The sequence below is a fragment of the Enoplosus armatus genome, chromosome 19, assembly GCF_043641665.1.
Source record: "Enoplosus armatus isolate fEnoArm2 chromosome 19, fEnoArm2.hap1, whole genome shotgun sequence".
In the NCBI taxonomy this organism is placed as follows: Eukaryota; Metazoa; Chordata; class Actinopteri; order Centrarchiformes; family Enoplosidae; genus Enoplosus; species Enoplosus armatus.
Genome location: NC_092198.1, coordinates 12,190,123 through 12,208,411, shown reverse-complemented (window position 1 = coordinate 12,208,411; position 18,289 = coordinate 12,190,123). Strand labels below are relative to the sequence as shown.

Here is an 18,289-nt window from a genome sequence, read left to right as displayed (position 1 = left end):
CATCATAAAGTGTGCCCTGCCTGTTGACATCGCAGTCGCAATCCGGCAGATCCTCGCTTGGGCATCCTGCCATATCATCCGTCCCTAAATCCAAAACCATGGGGGTGCGGAATTCCCAAAGACAACGTTAACGCCAAGAAGCGGTGTCGATCCAAACACTCTTCTCTTTCGTCTGCTTGCTCCACATGGGACTTTCTCTAAACTCTGTCTGTGCAGAAGGGGAGGGCAAGCAGGTAGTGGTGGGGTGGCACAACTGTGACTTATCAACTGTTGCTCTCCAAGGTTAAAAAAAGAGGACCCCAAACAGTGTATGTGTGTGTGTGAGTGCCTGAGAGTGACAAGTGCTGCTGTTTCTAAAAACAGACTTACAGTCAGAGGCATGTGCCGCAGAGCTGGCCTGTATCACACACCAAATACACAAAGGGAGTGTGAGCAAAAGCAAAGGCTGGAGGCTCCATGCATGTGAGTAAACTCAGATGGATCATGCACATTGAGGAGAAAAGTTTTCCAATAAAACATGTTTGCAGCAGAATGATAATAGATCCCTGTTTCCTCAGAAATCAAAACTCCAGAAATGTTGATAAATTAATCCACAAGATAAAAATTCTAAAAGAAAACACAAGACTACAGTTACAAACTGGCTCTCCTTGTTGTTTTGCAGAAAGGACGAATATAAGAGACAAAGTGAGTGCAGCTGTCCGTATGAAGTCACATTCTGTCTTCCCCTTCTTCCCTCTTCCAGTACTGTCCCACAGGGCAACAGCCGGAAGACAGCTGGGGGGGACGGGGCAGGATGGGGGTAGTTAGAGTCAAAGTTTGAATCAGGTCACTTTCAATTCACAATATACAGAAAGAGACGTTTATGTTTTCGATATTTTCCATATTAAATCAACAATAATGAGATGGAATACTATGTCACCACCCACTCTACACCCGTTTCAAAGTGCATTCTGAATACACTCAGTCAGCACAAGACTGGTTCCAACTGTGGTAAGTGGAAGTGTCCAGAGAGCCAGAAAGGTAGCTGGAGACAAAAGAAGAGAGTCGAGGAGAGATGAGGAATGTGACCTCTCCCAGCTTGGTTTGCGGCTCCACTAAGTGGGAGCCCCACTGACACCAGCGAGAAACTCAGGAAATGCCTCAGCAGCATTGTGGGAAAATGAATTCCCCATCACGTGTGCCGGAGTGTCATGAAGGACGCCATGGTAACGAACCAAGGCCGAGGCATGCCTTCACTAATATAAACCCTCCTCCACTAGGAGGGGTTAGTGTTAAGTGTGGGATGTGTAGGGAGAAGAGTTAGCACTGTGACAAAGTTGCCTTTCTCTTTTCATCCACATAATGATACAGTGAAGACTAGTTTTTAAAAAGCAAAACTAACTAACAAACAGATTTTTACACTTTTCAAGACCCTGAATAGTTCTGAAGCACTATACACATAACAGTTGACTTTATATCTTCTCAACTTTCAAAGGGCCCACTCAAACTCTACTATCAACCACTCTCCACCTGTTCTTGAGAGTACACCCACCTGGCAGCGATGAGGTCCAGCAGGTGTTGCCAGCGCTCGCTGACTTTGCTGAGTTTGTGTTGGATCTCGGCCGCCTTGCTGTCTTGGCTGGCTCTGGCCAGTCGCTCGCCCATAACCTGCAGCTGCTGCTTGTTCTCCTGAGCTACACCGATCTCCTCCTGGTAGTCCTGGGACAGAGACACCAAGCAGTTTAACACAGGGGGGTGTGAGTGTGGTGTATAGTGTACGTGTGTGTCAGTGCAACTGTGCATTAGAGCTGCACATGAGACCACATTAGTGTGGTGTCATTTCCAGAGCAATACACTCATTGCGCAGTAAATACTTATTATAATGAAATTATACTTTTTACATACATTTTGTACAAAATATGTTTTTGTTTCCAATCCCAATGCATGTGCCTTAATTTAAAGTAAACTTTAAGAAAGTACATCTATAAGCTATAATAGTCTCAGGTTAATGTCTTACTCTGATCATTTTAAAATCCCAGTAAACAATAAACATTTAGGTATGATAGGACACTTACTATAGTACATCAGTAAATAAATCTATCAGTCCATAGCAGTGTCTAAGATCTGGAAATGCAACAACAGTCAACAACAACTAGGCTCAACTCAGCACTTCTGGTTGTACCGACTACACTTCTGCATGCACAGATGTGTTGGTTCATTAATTTCTACAAATGTTCATTTCAGGTGTGTTTTTTGTTAAAGACTGTGTGCTGAAATCACCTTGCGCAGCTTTTCGATCATCTCCTCGATGCTGATGTCTCCATTCTGAGAGACCTTGCTCTCCATCTGTGTGAGCCACTCACACAGCTCCTTGTTCTTCTCATTAAACACTGCCCACTCATTCAACTTCTCGCTCACCTGCTGCCTGCGCAGGGAAAGCTGAGGGGCCAAAGGGGAGGATGGAGGGGGATTTGTGGGACAGAGAAAAGGGAGAAGGGAGGATATGAGAGCAAAGACGTGGAAAGGAAGAAAAGAGTCAAAACATGAAACTGTGACAATTTGGTGGTTTAGTAGTAGGAAAGATAAGAAAGAACAGAACTGGTGGAAGATAAACTCAAAGACAACATAATTAGGGGTCTGATTGCACAGTGTATGCCCAAATCAATCAGGGAAAGCTAAAAAAACAAAAACCTACTACCAGACCAGTCCCGTTAATTCTTCTAATCCTCTCTCCATTCACAGTAATACACAGCTCACAATAACACTGTTGGTGCTGTGGCGCCTGAAGTGCCATAGTTATGGAAAGTTAGCCACAGCTGAACTCTCACTCTGTCAAATGTACCACAGCTGTTAACACTGTCTATCTTCAGCAGGGATCAGTACTGCATGAGAATATGCACTGGGTGCAGGCCAACATTATTTAATTCAGATAAGGTTTCTCTTTATTTCCACGTCATCTGAATGCTTCAACTAACTGGGTTATGCTAAGGGCTCAAGTTAAATCCACTGAGTGACGAGACACAAAAACACAAAGAAATCTGAGATTTCACAAAGAAGTCATTTTGGATACTTACTGGGGGAAATAAAATAACATCAGCCTTTTAAAAACACCCAAGAAAAAATAAGTCATGGTCATGTGTACTGTGTGAATCTACCTGGTGGCAGACCTCCCCCCACTGGCACTGTAGCAGCTGGAGGCGTTCCTGTAGGACTGTGATGTCATCTGCACTGACCACGCCCTCCAAGGAGTCCCTCAGCAGGAACAAGGAAGTGAGGTCATCGGTCCAGCCCTCCACGCTGCTCTCCAACTCCTGCATCCACATGACATGACAAGAAATGATGTACAACACGCAGAGAGGTGATCTGCAGCCTTAAATGCAAAGATACACTCAGGCTATCCTGTTAAGACCTCCTCATAACCAACAGCCACAGTCAAACAGAGCAGGAAAGCCACAGAGCAGAACTACTGAAGCTCAACTGCAGCTGCTGCACCCTCACAAATAGCCATGAGGAAAAGCAAAACAGAAAACTGACAATGAATATTACAGCAAGGTATGTCGCGAAAAGACTCCAAATGCAAGAATTTCATTTTTGGTTCTCCTAAAGTAGCATATAAATAAGAGTAACATGTTACATTCAATAAAAATTAAACAGCTACATTCAAGGTTAAAGGCAGGATAAGGTAACAGACACGTCTAACCTTACATCTCCTTCTCCTCCGTCACTGTGACGGTTTTCTGTGGTGTAATCATTTGTGGACCCGGAGAATGTTTCTATCACGCCACACACACAAAAGGAAGCACACACACACACACACACACACACACACACACACACACATAAATACACCCCCACTGCAAACAGGGATGCTCTCTCTCTCTCTCTCTCTCTCTCGCTCACTTTCATGCGCACGCACCCTCTCTTTCTCTCTCTCCCCACCCCCTCTCTCTCTCCTCAGCTGATGCTGACTATGTGCAGCTACTCTCACAGCCCCCCTCCTCCCTGAGGAGGACGTGTCATGCATGAAACATGACTGCATACAGTGTCCAGTGGTTAACACAAACTGCAAATGATCATAATGTGAATTTTCACACAGAAATTAGATGATTGCTGTCGGAACAAACAAGAAAATAAGTAGCATCCCTGTTTGCTCATTCCACCGGCTCTTTTTTGAAAAATGAACACAGGAAACTAATTATATACAAAAAAATAACACGCAGCGTTTTTTAAATTAGATAATGACTCAAAATGCTATTCCCCTGTAGGAGAATAAATACAATTCATACCAACAGTCTGAAAACCAAACAAACAAGGTCACACAACGAGACAGCAGCTGATAGATAAAGATGTTTGGGTTTTTTTTGCTGCTGGTCTGTCTGTTTATCTGTTTGTCCCCGTAGCCAGATTAAAGTGTAGAGGGAGGACAAGTCTGTGTTTGTGGATGTGTGTGTGTGTGTGTGAATGTGAATGTGTAAAAGACAGAGAGAGTAAGCATGTGTATATGTTAATAATGCATATGAGAGAAAAGGCCAGTGGGATATTGCAAAGATACAAACATTTAACCTGGAAGGAACGAACAATTTGAATATAGATGTGTGTGTATGTGTGTGACAATTATTACAGTGTGTTTCAGATTCTCCTCACCTTGCATCTGATTTGCTCTGAGTGTAGCTCCTCATGGTGGTCAGGCAGTGGCACAGACAGCTTCCTCTTGAAGGCCCTCAGCTTCTCCAGTGACGTGTTTATGCCCTTCTCACATCGCTCCCAGTTCTACACACACGCGCACACACACACACACACACACACACACACACACACACAGTAAAAATTAGAGCATAAAACACATACACACACACTCAAACACACAGACTGTAGACCTTCTTGTACTCAGGGAAGTTGCTATAAATTCTTCCTGCAGCAGAGGCATCAGAATACATAATCATAAACTGACAGGCATAAACATGCACACGCACAAACATACATTAAACCAAAGCTAAAGTCAGGCCACATCAATTATCATGCAGCCCAGACAGCCCCCTCAGCTCTGAGCCTCCCAAGCAACACCAGAGTGATACAGCAAAAATCCAACAGCCAAAGAAGCGAATTAACACAGCTTCATGACAAAAGAGGGAGGTTCTGCTCCAAAGGGCGGGGATTACAGCTATTTTTAGAGTCTGAATAAGGGTCCACTTCAGGATAAAACAGGATAATATTTGGTAAGAAATGCTGCAACAAAGTAGCATACCTGAAGCAAGAGTCATGGTAAAAGAACAGCGAGGGTAGGACTAGAAAAGCTACAGTAGCTGCTCTCAAACCAGAGGATTATAGGAGAATAAGATTCAGAGGAAGAGAGGAGACAACCATGTTTTAACACAAACGCCAGATTCCCAGATGCATCTTTTAAACTGCGTCACTAAGTCCCATTCGAAACAGGCCACGATCACAGCTTGTAAAATCTAGCTTGCAGGGTTCAAATCATTACAGCTCACTGCACAGTGTCCACACTCTGCCTGTGTGTGTGTGTGTGTGTGTGTTTATGTGGATGCATGCCCTGGGCTGGCACTTTGTGCATTTGTGCTATTTTGTAATGCTTGAGTGTGAAAGAGTCTGAGGACAGAAGTTAAGTGTGCTCCATCTCTGTCCTTCACTTCCCTTCAGGACTTAAGGTGCAGCGTTGCATAATTCATGCGTTGCAATAACCTGGTTTTGCTGTCCTGCATGTACAACCGGGCAGCCTCATTAAGGGCATCAGATGCCCTCAGCACCCTTCACAGCACCTTTTATGCTGCAGCATGGTAGAGACACAGCTTCTAGCTTAGCCTTCAATGTGTAAAATTAGGCTTCCCGTACCTGCGTTAGTACAGGATGTCCCATAATCCAACACTGATCAGTACTTTTCACCCTTAAAACGGTCTTGTTATAATGTAGGTATAATGGTAAAGAATTTTTTTTTTCTAATGTTGCATGCCAGTGAGTGGAATTAATCAAATTAAAAATGTAATAAAACAAAGACTACAGTCTATATCTTATGTTGTCATATGATGAGAGCAACAAACCAAGACAGAAGTATAAAAGAATACTTTTTGTTTAGTCTGACCTTAAGCAAGCCATGCAGCTCCCTCCTCTGCTGGTCCAGGCGGTGGTGGGCGTGCCTCCATCTATCCTGAATCTCCATCAGCTCCGTCTGCAGGGTGGACTCCGCCCTGTCGTCGGCTGACAGCAGCAGGCTCCTGCCGGCCTCCACCGTCAGGATGTAGCCTCCCTGCTGCCTCTGGAGAACTCGCTCCCTCAGCTGGAGGAACAGAGTCAGGGACAGTGGGCAGAGGGGGTACATGTTAACTAAGGGAGTCTACGTTTGGAGAAGGGATGATGTTTTATTAGTGGTAGGTTTAGATTTGCTTAGGTCAATGTAGTGTTTAATAAAAATATGAAGTTTGAAGAGTGACACGAAGTAGTGGTTTCTAAATAGGGTATATGTTTGTAAAGATTGAACATGGTAGATTTGAAAATAAATAAATAAATGAGCTCAAAGTCCTCTTCCTGTGATCTCATAAATGATGCAAACTTTTTAAACAAGCTTTATGAGAAAATAATTAGTTCATGGGAAAGTGGGAGTGTCAGTGACTGAACCCATCCCCAACCTCATCCACCTGCTATATACTTATACTATTTAATTTTAATTAGAAAGATATAATAAAGCATATATTTCAGACAAACTAATTTCTAATTAGAAATTTGAAAGAGGTGAAGTGAAGGACGTTAAAAGATCCTCCATGGTGTTGTGACCTACCTGTATCTGATCTAACAGGTTTCTGGCCTGCTGAAGGGCGACCGGTTCTCCTGGCTGATGTACATCTGGATCACGGGTCACTTCTTGAAGCCACTGTAGCAGCTTCTCTGCCATCTCCCGGTAGTTCTGCCACTGGCGGACCAGACTATCAATGATGCCCCTTCGCTGCTGGGCCCGCCTCACTACACCCTGCCACTGATTGCTTAGCAAGGCCAGCTTCACACTGAAGTCATCTCTGTTAGGGGGACAAGAGTGAGAACAGCATGTAAGCTCCTCAATACTGGATACTTCTTTTCATGAGATAGGTAAAATTGTTTATAGGATTGTGCGTGTCTTTGCTTGTGTTTACCTGTCGTCCACCTGCCCCTGGTCCAACATAACATGTCCATCATTGATGATGAAGTAGAGAATCTGTTGTCTGCTAAACATCTCTGCCTGGAACAACTGCAAGTACACATACATATATTAATAACGGCACTGTACATACCAAGACAGCAATTTGTACACATGTCATTTTAATGCTCTCTGACCTCGTGATCTCTCTGCTGCTCCAGCAGACTCTGGTAGTTGCCAGAGATCTCAGCAGCCAGCTTCTGTTCAGTCTGAGACAGGAAGTCCATCCATGCCTCACACTTCTGGAGGAAACTCTGCTGCTGGAGCAACACTGCCTGCAGTTTACTGGAGAGAGTCGTTCAGAACATAAACAATGTTGTCACTACTAACTTTATTTTTTCATATTTTACAGATCAGTAATAAACCATTATACAGCAATATAAAAATAACTTATGAGTTGCCAGGTTATAGGTTCATTTTTAAGTAAAGCACACATTTGCATATATCTCCTCCAATGCCAGTGTGTCTTGCTTTGTCTTTTAGCGACTTCTTTATTAATCAGTAAGGACCCCAGGAAAAAGAGAAGTAGTCCACACTCTGAAGCGCCCAAGCTTGTAAAAAGACTGTCCAACTTTTGTTACACAGAAGATGAAAGTTTGTATATTTCAAGAACAAAAATGTATTCATGCTATTTCAAAAGTATAGTTTCTAATATTTATTGTGGTGGGTGCTTGATTTGCAGTATGCTCAGTGCTATCAACAAGTGAAATTTGGAGGTTTTAGGTACCTGAACCTCTCAGTGAGGTGAGCGGAGTGAGCAGCCCAGGCTCTGTTGAGACTTTGCAGTCGTTTAACATCTTTGTCGCTGACTGGCAGTCTGTACACCAACTCGTTAACACGTTCCAGGTCTGGAGACAGACTGCTCAGCTTCAACAGGTGGACCTGGGAACACATTATTACACATTTTCAGTGGAACGAATTTATGCAGATGACCAGTCTTTTTGGTGAAAAAGCAACAGATGTTCAAACACAGATAATAGCAACAATAGCCAAGACATGAGTGTTTTTCATACCTTCAGTTTTTCCATACGGGTCTGGATCACAGTGAGCTCTGGTGAGCCCACTGGGTCTGACTTCTTCAGCACCTCCTCAGCCTCCTCGGCCTTATGGATCAGTGTGTCCAACTGCTCTCTGAAAGCCTCACAGGCCTGAGATCCAGACTACAAACAGTCAGAAAGCCACAGTGAGAATACAGAAGTGATGGTCCACCAACCATATCCTCTTCTTTATATATTGGGGTTGTATATACAAAACAGTGACGTGTATGTCATTCTGACCATGCCCAACATTCCCTGATGTCCTACCTGCAGTACTTCCTGCTGCCTGTGAAGGGCGTGCTCCAGTGTTGCTAGGCGATCTGTGAGTGACAGGTGGTCGGACTGGAGGGCTGCAGAGGAGGAGGCGTCAACTTGGCTCTTCAGCTGTTCCCCTAAAGCCTGCAGCTGCTGGAGGGACTGCTGCACTGAGGCCTGGTCACCAAGGCACGCCTGCAAGAGTAATGTCATCAGAGAGAGGGATCACTGAATGTTTAGAGTTTTGAGAAGTTAGAGAAAGTCATGGCATTTACATGTACACTAATGACACAAGGACAACTTCATATTCAATGCAAAGGCAAGGAAAGACATAGTGGGTGGAAGAAGATTTTGTAAGGGAACCCTGAACATATCCAAAATGTCAGGATTTAAGAGAAACTGTCACATAGTTTTATATTAGGTGGTTTTTGAAAGAGTTCCACATGCTAAAGAGTGGTAAATCTTTTTCCAACCCAAAGAGAGCCATGTGATCCTTTTGCTGAAGGCATGAAAATAGCATTTCATAAATACATTCAGGATGAGTAGAACAAGGGTTGTGTGTAAAGCTTTCTTGTAATAAGCATGCACCAACAACAATCACAGCCCTCAACCACTTAGTGTCTAGCAACTGCATCAGTGATCTTCATTCAAAATAACGGTCTGCTTACGGTATTAGGACAGTAAGTCTCTCGACATCGCCAGCATGGCCCTACAAGCCCAGCGTGACACTGGGGGACCCCTGTAGTGTAAATCAGGGCCCTGTTTTTCCCTTTGCAGTCTCCTTTTCAAAAGACTTTTGTTAGCTTGTGCTGTGAATCTACATTCAAGCAGACAAAGGCGCAGGGCGCAATTTGGTATTCTGCAGAGGGTATAGAGGCTTTGTGAATCCTCATAGTGAGCTGACAAGCCATTTCGGAGCTCATTCACAAGATCTTAGAAACCAAAGGAGGCTGAGGGTAAGCAGGAAAAATTCTCCTGGTATATTCTAAGCCTCACAAATGTGGATGTAGTAATACTCTAACACTAGTCCTGGGTCCTGGAAGATAACAACTACAGAAGAAAATGTTTAATCATAATCATATACTGGACTCCTGTGTTTCCTCTGTCCCATGTCTACCCACATTGCAGTCCTTTATCCAGGCGCCGCTCTCCTCCTCTGTGATCTCCCTGTCGGTGGCGCTCTTTAGCAGCCGATCGGCATGTTCCTCCTGTCTCTGAACTGCTGTCACACACTGGCCATTCGATGACCTGTAGCGTTGCCACAACCCCAGCAGAGCTTTACTGCTCCTCAGCTGCTCTGAGATCTGCTCCAGTAGACGATTCCACCTTTCACAGAGGAGGAAAAATGTATTGTTACATACTGACCTCAGCTAAGGAGCAAGTGGATGATTATAGCTTTATAGATTTTACTGTTAGTATAGTGTTTTTTTTCTTCCCTACCTGATGTTGACATCCCGGAGGGCTCTGTTGAGTGTTTCAGCCACAGATGGATGGCACTCTGTCAGTAGCTGGTGTGTTACAGAGCCAAACTTCCTCAGGCTGCTCTCCTGTTTATCCATCTCCTCCTGCAGGTTCTTAAAAACACAGACACCCACTAAAAGTTAATTTCATAATTTCATCTTTGATGCTTGTTACATTTGATCAACACATGCTGTGTATGTTTTTAATCCGTGTAGATGTTCCTATTCACGATGACGCTGTTACTGTGAAATAACTTAAGCATGACTTTATGTACTATCAACTGTTAACACGTTGTTTTCAGGGGTGTGCCACTTTTCCAAAATAAGTAGGGAATAGGGCAGTCTATTTTCAGCACTCCTCACCTCCAGACTCTCCACCTGCTGCTGTACTGCCTCTAAAGACCCGTTAAGAAGGCGCAGCCTGGACACAGAATACCTCCCCTCCATCAGGTAACCATTAATCTCCTCCGAAGCTCGCCTGTACAGCGTCCACTGCTCTAACACCAACCGCAGGCTCACCTTCATCTGACTTATCTGATAGGAAGGATGGGAGACAAAACTGTGTAATTATCTTAAAGCACAATGGGAAAATTTAGGCAACAACCATGCGGGTAAGAGATCAAAGAAGCCCACCATGTGGTCCAAATGAGCCCAGGATTGGTTGAGTCCTTTGAGGGTCTCCTTGACAACAGAGCAGGCTGCTCCTTTCTTATCCTGAATGAGAGCATTGCCTCTTTCCTCTGCTTTCTCTAGATCCTTCTCTTTTTCCTTCACTAATTCCTCTAACTCCTGCAACAACAAAATCATTTTTTTTTTTTTTTCACAAATATAGACATTATAAAAACTCAAATTGTGTGTGGCATGCATAGCAGTGCTGTATGTATGCATACCTGACAGTCTTTCAGTGCATTCTGCACCGATGCTACATCCTCTATCCTGTGTCTCTTCTTCAGTTTCTCCTCCTGCAGTGTGAGCCAGGTTTTCAAGGCCTGAACTCCATTTTCATGCTCCAACCAGCCTTCCAAAAGTCCTTCCAAAAACTGAATCTAAAATACAAACACAATTCAGAACAACTTAAGAACTCAGAAACAGCAAAGTAAAAACTTTTCAGGTTTATTACTTGACTACACTGTGACTGAAACATTACCTTTTCAGCGATGAGCCCCTGTAGTATCTGCCATCGTCTGTTCATAGCTCCCAGCTTCTCTGCAAAGTCTGTTTTGTCACTGCGCTTTCCCTCCACATCCTGACTGCTGATCTGCAGCACTGACTGGTTTACAAAGTCCACAGTCAACTGCTTACAGGTCAGATCGATGCGGAAACCCTGTGAAATACAAATCAGACATCATGAGGAAGAGGGAATAAAAGAAAAGAGGGGTGGCAGAGAGCTGAAGGCTGTTAATAAATTTTTTGTTCTTTTGCAGCCAGAACGGTACCTTATACTTCTGCAAGAAGTTCTGGACCGCCTCTGAGCCTACAGCTCCCAGGATTTTGTCCTGGTCTTCCTCTATGATGTTCTCCATGAGAGAAATCCAGCTCATCAGCTCTGTGATGGCGTGCCGTGATGCCAGCTTCTCCATCTGCAACTAAGGGATGAGAGCAGAGGGGTTGCAATGTTACAAAAAGACAAAATACAGCATACCAGCTATAATGCTAATATCAATTAGCCTCATAAGAAATTACTTAAAATATTATAACCACTAGAGTGTAACAGCTGCTGTTCTCAGACCTGGTGTAGCTTCTCTTGTACTACAGGAATACGAGTCAACAGCTCAGCCCACTGAGTGTCGATTTGGCCCAGCGCTGTCCTGAGACCAGCTGTATCTACTCTTTTCAATCGCAGAAGCTGGTTGCCTGTGCTTAGCACAGATGAACGCAAAGACGACTTAGCATCCACCTCTTTGGAAAATTCCTATCAGAAACAAAAAAGGCAGTGAGAGAAGTTGTAATCTAACCATGCATTCATTAATAATATAGATGTTAATATTATTGGTATTTTTGCTGCTCATATGATAACCAAACTAACCAAGAAGGCATAGAGGTGGTCTCTGACAGTCTCCAGCTCCTGAGGCACAGTCACTGACTGGGTTGTCCAGAACTCCAGCCGGTCCAGAGCCGACTGCAACCAGTGGCTCAACTCTGCTGACTCACTCTGGTACCTGAAATTTATACACAGGACAAAAATGAAATTTTATTTAGTTCTAACAGCTTCTGAAATATTTAGGGGATCATTTTTACTGTATTCAACCTGAGGGTATCACAAACAGTATTACAGACCAAAACAATTTTGCTGACTCACATGCTGTTGCTACATATTTGATTTCAGATTTGATTCTTGACACACTGGCAAACAAACTTAGATCATTGTTGGACCCTGACCTGCTCCAATGTTTCAGCGTGGAATCGAGGCGGTGCAGCTCCTTGTTGACCTTGGTGGTGGAGGAGAGCCAGTGTTCTCCAAGCTGGGTCAGCTGGTTCTCCAAGTCTGAACAGCCAACAGACAGAAGAAGCCTCTTGCCCTCCTCCAGGACCTGGTACAGCTGGGGCTGATGCTCCGTCAGGCTGGCCTTCAGATGCTAGAGGACAGATGGATAATTGATGAATTAAAAATTCAATATTCTAACAAGCAAGTATACTCAAAGGGTAAGTCAGATGATATTGTGATACAGCACGTATGCATTTATTTGTGCATCTATGAGTGTCCAGTCTGTATAACGTTCCTTACCTGGTAGAGACTGATCCTTTCAACAAGTCTTTCCTCTGTCTCTTCTACCAGGCCTACAGTGGGGATGCTACACTCCACAGCCTCAAGCTGTCTACACAGAGCCTGGTACTCTTCAACAAGCCTGCTCCATGACTGTCAATGACATAAGTTATAAGTTAGTGCATTCTACATGTTCATTCAACTGAACCATACTGTTCCTGTTTGTTATCATTCTATTAATCACTCATTCCCACCTCCAGTATTCCCTCCAGCTCCACTCCCCTCCTGTGGGCCTGTTTAAGCACACTGTGGGCTAAGGCCATGGTCTCCTCCAGGGTCTGGCTTTCTCTCTGCGCCACCAGACCAGACACTTTACTGTAGAACGTCTGGGTGAGGATCATATGACATTCCAGACCCTGGAAAAACTCCTATAAGTTTGAAAGACAATGTTAAAGAAAAAGAAATTGGTCTCTAAATGAACAACAATTTGCATTTGCATTTCAGTGGAATGCTACCCCCGTTTGCCCCCCTCCTTACTTTGTGTTTGTCCAGTAACATCTGGACCTCTATGACAGAGGCTACTGTCATTTTCTGATCGGCAGCCATCTTGTCTTGGGCGGTGTCCACCAGGTCTGTGAGGTCATGAAGTGCAGCTTCATACTGAGCCTTGAGAGACAAGCCATGGTTCAGGCTGCTACGTCTGGAGCCCACCATCAGCACCAGCTCCTCATATGCATCCTACAAAAAAACATCAACATGTCACTCAGGGCACCGTGTAAGAGAAAAATAAATGAGCTCTACAGAGAATTTGATATTACCTGTAGTTTGAGAAGTTCCTGGTTGGAGATTTGGTCAGATTGGAGTCCCTCTGTTCTGGTCTTCAGCTCAGTCACCCTCTGCTCAAACTCTCTCAGACTGTCTTCCACCTCTGATAATGTCTACAAAAGATGCAACATATTGCCAATTCAGTGCACCTGTGGGATTCCTATATCTTGTATGTTTTGACATTGTCCTTGGTCTGTATCATACCTCTATCTGTTTGGATGCAGGTCTGTCCACAGTTCCAGCCATCTTCTGTAGCAACTGGTGTTTACTTTCATACAGAGCTGTGAACAGCATCCTCAGTTCATTCTGGCAACAGAAACAATGTTCACACTAAGTAAGGGCAAGCTTCCTAATCACTAAAAATATGCTTCATACTCCAAGTTTAAACAGGATCAACTGTCCTGTGATTGTACCTGGAAAGTTGAGTGTTCCTGCAGCCTGTCCCTCATCCCGTCACAGTGTTGTTCCAGGGTGGAGTCCAGCAGCCCCATCCTCTCCTGCAGGCCCTCCAGTGTGTCCTCCATCAGGGCTCGCTCTTCTCCTCCACACAGCCGGCCCGCTCCTCCACCCAGAAGGTCTCTGCACTGGTTTACCTCCCTGGTCACCGCCTTCAGCTGTTTATTCAGACCCTAAACAGAAAAGCTCAGGTCAGTAACATAGCTCATATATTCCATCCAGTAGAGTTGTAATTGTATTGTCTGTTTATGTCTATTGTGTCTACAACAACCTCAAGTGTCTTTAGTACCTCTAGATTTGTAAGTTGTGTCTCTGTATCTTCAGACAGCAGCACAGGACCAGAGAGCAGCTGATTCTCAGCAGCATCCAACCAGGAGGAGGCTGCTGAAACTGCAGCATACAGGTCCTGTTGGACTGTTGTCCCTCCTACTAGTTTACTGTCGCCACTCACTGCCTGTGAGGAAGAACAAAGAATATTCACTCAGACCCTGAGAAACCATAAGTAATGAGAGATTAAAATGATGTACAAAATCTGTGCTTCACCTCTTGGGCGATTCTTTCCAGAGTCTGGCTGCAGGCCTCAAACAAAGCTCTGGGAGAGCAAGAGTCCTGGTTGACAGACTCGCTTCTAAACACACCACTGGGACTGGACAGACGGGATCGGTGGAGGACCTGCACACAAGAGGGATAAATGAGACATAAGAAACATATGAGGGTCAGACTGGCAGCAAACATAACGATGAAGGTGTGAAATTATGCAAGGAAGAAAAAGAGTGCACATAGAGTTTAAGACAACTCAAAACAAACAAATGAAACACAAAGCAACATTTATCAAAAACACACTTTGAAAACATAATTGAATACAGAAAATAACAAATCCACAATGTATGGCATGTGTACCGGGCTAAGCTGGTCCTGCTCCAGGGAATTGAGGGAGAGCTGCAGCTTCGTGCTCTGATCTTTATTCAGGTTTTCCCAGCGCTGTCTCAGCTGGTCCAAAGGAGACAAGGTCTCAGTCTCCAGCAGCACTCCTCCTGGGATGGACACCTCACTGTGGGAGGGAGAGGGGTATGTTGTCATAATAGACTAATATCTGGTCCCTGGAGTGTGGTTTTACCAGCAAGTTCCAATGTAATTGTAAATGTAATTAAACATAAATCACAGAGGATCCTCTTAACAGAATTAATGTGTGACAGAGAAATGTTTATTCATTCTCTGGAAGGGATAACAAAATAAGTGTGAGGAGAAAACGTACCTGTCCCCATTGGGTGTGGTCTGTTGGCTGAGTAACTCCTCTCCAACACTGGCTACAGACTGGAGCAGCCTCCTCTGTTCAGCTACTTGCTCCTGCAGCTCCTAGGAAGTCACCATACAGCATGCATTTAGGCCATAAAATGTAGGAGTTATATTTATCGAAGAGAAGTATCCACTCCCAATCTGAAATGGATTCAATGAGCCTTGTGGCAAATATAAAAACTATCCAAAAGTTCAGCTTCCTCTTACCCTCTGTCGAAGAAGGTTGTCGTGGTGCTGCTGTGTGCGTGTGGATCTGGCCTGGGAAAGCCAATCCTGGACATTAGGACTCTGAGACAGAGATGAGTCTGGCTCACTGTCCTCCTGCTCCTGCAATGAACCCTGGGAGAAAGACAGAGGGACGTCACCACTTAATTAATGCTCAAAAACTTTAACAGGAGAGAAAAGAACAGAAAAAAATATTTTCTTTGAAACGACATCATGATTTAAGTATTTAAATTTGAATATAGATTCAAATAGACTCCAACAAATAAGCTGTTGTTGTAGAGTGATTAGAGAATGAATGAATGAATGTCATTATTTACTTAAAGAGCACATTGACGGAGGCTAGCAACAAGGGATTTCCTTTAATGTAAAACAATTTTCAGTGGAAATGGAGAGATTTAAGGAGAAAATTTTGTTTTTTTTCGCAAATGAGATAAAACCACAAAGCAAAAAGGACAAAATGTTGTGTCATCAAAAACACACCTGATGCAGTACATTTAGTGTTAGCATGTGATGAGGTAGCATCCTTTTGTCTGTTGTTTGAGGCCCATTGTGAGACACACAGGCTCTTGTTGTTCCATCGTGGAAAACAGTGGACTTTTATGAAGGAGCATGACATGACCTTTAGTATTTGCACAATACTACCATTGATACTGTTACACAGTGTCACATAATGCAGCACAGCACAACAAAAGTGACACAGAGGCAGGGTGGAAGGAAAAGCTGGGAAATGGAATAATATGTGGGAATGTGTAGGGGAGGGGAACTGACGGCATGGAACAGGAGAGGACATAAACATACATGGGGGGGAACAAAACACATACGACCCCTGATCTCACCTGTATGTCAACTTGTTTGTCCTGCAGCATCTGCTGCAGCTCCATCAGGCTGTCTTTGAGGGAGCGCAGTTTGAAGGAGAGTTGCTCCGCCTCTCCCTTGTTCTCGGCCCGACCCTCCAACAGCAAGCTCTCGCTGTGGATGGACAGCTCTGACAGATACGACACCTTCTGCTCGATCTCAAACAGCATGTTCTAGAAAGGAAAGAGTTACAGTTGATAATAAACAAACTAAAATCATAATCCCGACTGTAACCTGCCCAAAGAGTCACACGAGGAAAATATCTTCCTTGTGTAGTTTCTATGCCCACATCATTAAACAGCAGTTATTATCAACTATGCACAGATTCTTCATGCCAAACTTATCTTGCACTCTAAATGGGGAACCGTTGGTTTAAGTGACTGACATGTAGAGCTCCAGTGGTTTAGAGGCTTCCACTAAACATAATGAATTAACTTTTAGTTCTTCCTGCATAGCATGCACTGTATACATGCAGCATCCTTCAGTAGCAGGCTCATTGTTTCTGCCTCTCCTTGTCTCACTCTTAACATCCACTTGTTGTTTCATCAATTCTTATACTCTTTTTCAAGCTTACTCTGTTTCCCTTCAAATCCTTTTCAACATGCCCCATTCACTCTCCTCTCACATTTCTTCACAAGGGAAACAACAGGAAAAGAGACCCTCCCCTTCCATGTCCAGACTGTGTGTGTGTGTGTGTGTGTGTGTGTGTGTGTGTGTGTGTGTGTGTGTGTGTGTGTGTGTGTGTGAAAAGTGGTACAATTGTATAGAGGTGGAAAAGAGGGGGATTAAGGTTGTCTCCCTAGACTTTCTCACCACAAAAAGCCTCCTTATGGTATTCTAACTCAAATTCCAAAATGTCACTTCCTCTCTTTTGGCCCAGGATCAAATAGCATTTGCAAAACTTACACTGTTTTGCTTTAACTGACACAGCTACAAGACAAGTTTGTTATATAAGGCCCAGAAAGTTTAGACTCAGCAAAGTATTTGACTGAAGCACTGATTCATGAGAGGCTTTGCTTAACTGTTTTTTGAGCTGCTTAGAGTGTGTTGATTTTCTTGTGGTGTGTAAGTGTTTAAATTAACAGACTGTTGTTGTTTAGTGAACAGTTTACAGCTCAACAGATACAACATTTCCAAGGCAAATTATTTTTAACCATTATCTAACCAAAGCCTTTTGTATCATACTCCTCTTCTCCCTCCCTGCCCGAATTGCTCCACTTCAATTTCTTCCCTTTCTCTGTGCCACTATTTCTCACTGCATCTCTCTCACCACATATCCTTTCTCACATCTTGACCTTTCCATTGGATCTATACTGTAACAATCCACACTTGCAGACAGTTTTTACCCACTGGAGATGAGGATCCGCATGGGCCGGACCTTTAGACCTGAGCTCCACGGGAGCCATATGTGGGTTATAATCAGCTTACTGTCTCTCAGCTGCTACAAACACACACACTTTAAACACTGATTTACTTTGTCTGAGCCACAGAACTAACATTATTACTGCTGAGCCAGTTATGGTGCATCATAGGATTAATGTTTTTAGGTAGTGGAAGACCATAACTATTCCATTCAAAATAATACTTCAGTGCAATATCAGCCAAGGTAGTCAGTGACATAACAGAAGTGAAGTGTCAGGAAAGGTAAGTTAGGCACGCCAATGAAAAGCAGTGGTACATTTTTTCTCTTTTGTCAGAAGTTAATTTGTGATCAAAATCACTGGAATAACTTCAAAGACCTGAATAAAATCTTTACAAGGACACATGACTACGGTTCAGTGACCACTGCTACCATTTAGCCATGGGTGCTAATTACTCCACAGATAAAGGCAATGTTACCATAGAAACAGGATGAGTGGGGGAACAACACTTAGGCCGGTGAATAAATGTTTGAGGAATGGTGAAGAGGGTAATCAGAAAGAGATACAGGGTAAAATCCTAAAAAAAACTCTCACTTTATTGGACAATAGAGGACTCCTATTCTGTTCTGTCTTGAAATAGTCCCATACTCAGT

At 43.7% G+C, this 18,289-nt stretch overlaps 1 protein-coding gene across 1 annotated transcript in view; it reads right to left on the bottom strand.

The window, feature by feature from the left end:
• Nucleotides 1-18,289, bottom strand: part of syne1a (spectrin repeat containing, nuclear envelope 1a) — a 121,028-nt gene that overhangs the window by 13,242 nt on the left and 89,497 nt on the right. The window contains exons 95-127 of the mRNA XM_070926329.1: nucleotides 16,257-16,448; nucleotides 15,403-15,534; nucleotides 15,155-15,255; nucleotides 14,800-14,950; nucleotides 14,443-14,571; nucleotides 14,189-14,353; nucleotides 13,857-14,072; nucleotides 13,648-13,749; nucleotides 13,437-13,556; nucleotides 13,156-13,356; nucleotides 12,873-13,046; nucleotides 12,640-12,771; nucleotides 12,294-12,490; nucleotides 11,941-12,073; nucleotides 11,644-11,826; nucleotides 11,351-11,500; nucleotides 11,062-11,238; nucleotides 10,805-10,960; nucleotides 10,548-10,703; nucleotides 10,278-10,448; nucleotides 9,895-10,028; nucleotides 9,576-9,780; nucleotides 8,467-8,649; nucleotides 8,176-8,322; nucleotides 7,890-8,044; nucleotides 7,300-7,447; nucleotides 7,119-7,213; nucleotides 6,770-7,004; nucleotides 6,077-6,271; nucleotides 4,624-4,749; nucleotides 3,135-3,290; nucleotides 2,260-2,418; nucleotides 1,532-1,698 (exon numbers count right to left, since the gene is read on the bottom strand). Of these exons, the coding sequence (XP_070782430.1) occupies nucleotides 1,532-1,698; nucleotides 2,260-2,418; nucleotides 3,135-3,290; nucleotides 4,624-4,749; nucleotides 6,077-6,271; nucleotides 6,770-7,004; nucleotides 7,119-7,213; nucleotides 7,300-7,447; nucleotides 7,890-8,044; nucleotides 8,176-8,322; nucleotides 8,467-8,649; nucleotides 9,576-9,780; nucleotides 9,895-10,028; nucleotides 10,278-10,448; nucleotides 10,548-10,703; nucleotides 10,805-10,960; nucleotides 11,062-11,238; nucleotides 11,351-11,500; nucleotides 11,644-11,826; nucleotides 11,941-12,073; nucleotides 12,294-12,490; nucleotides 12,640-12,771; nucleotides 12,873-13,046; nucleotides 13,156-13,356; nucleotides 13,437-13,556; nucleotides 13,648-13,749; nucleotides 13,857-14,072; nucleotides 14,189-14,353; nucleotides 14,443-14,571; nucleotides 14,800-14,950; nucleotides 15,155-15,255; nucleotides 15,403-15,534; nucleotides 16,257-16,448 (5,243 nt within the window). The remainder of the gene's footprint in view (nucleotides 1-1,531; nucleotides 1,699-2,259; nucleotides 2,419-3,134; nucleotides 3,291-4,623; nucleotides 4,750-6,076; nucleotides 6,272-6,769; nucleotides 7,005-7,118; nucleotides 7,214-7,299; nucleotides 7,448-7,889; nucleotides 8,045-8,175; nucleotides 8,323-8,466; nucleotides 8,650-9,575; nucleotides 9,781-9,894; nucleotides 10,029-10,277; nucleotides 10,449-10,547; nucleotides 10,704-10,804; nucleotides 10,961-11,061; nucleotides 11,239-11,350; nucleotides 11,501-11,643; nucleotides 11,827-11,940; nucleotides 12,074-12,293; nucleotides 12,491-12,639; nucleotides 12,772-12,872; nucleotides 13,047-13,155; nucleotides 13,357-13,436; nucleotides 13,557-13,647; nucleotides 13,750-13,856; nucleotides 14,073-14,188; nucleotides 14,354-14,442; nucleotides 14,572-14,799; nucleotides 14,951-15,154; nucleotides 15,256-15,402; nucleotides 15,535-16,256; nucleotides 16,449-18,289) is intronic.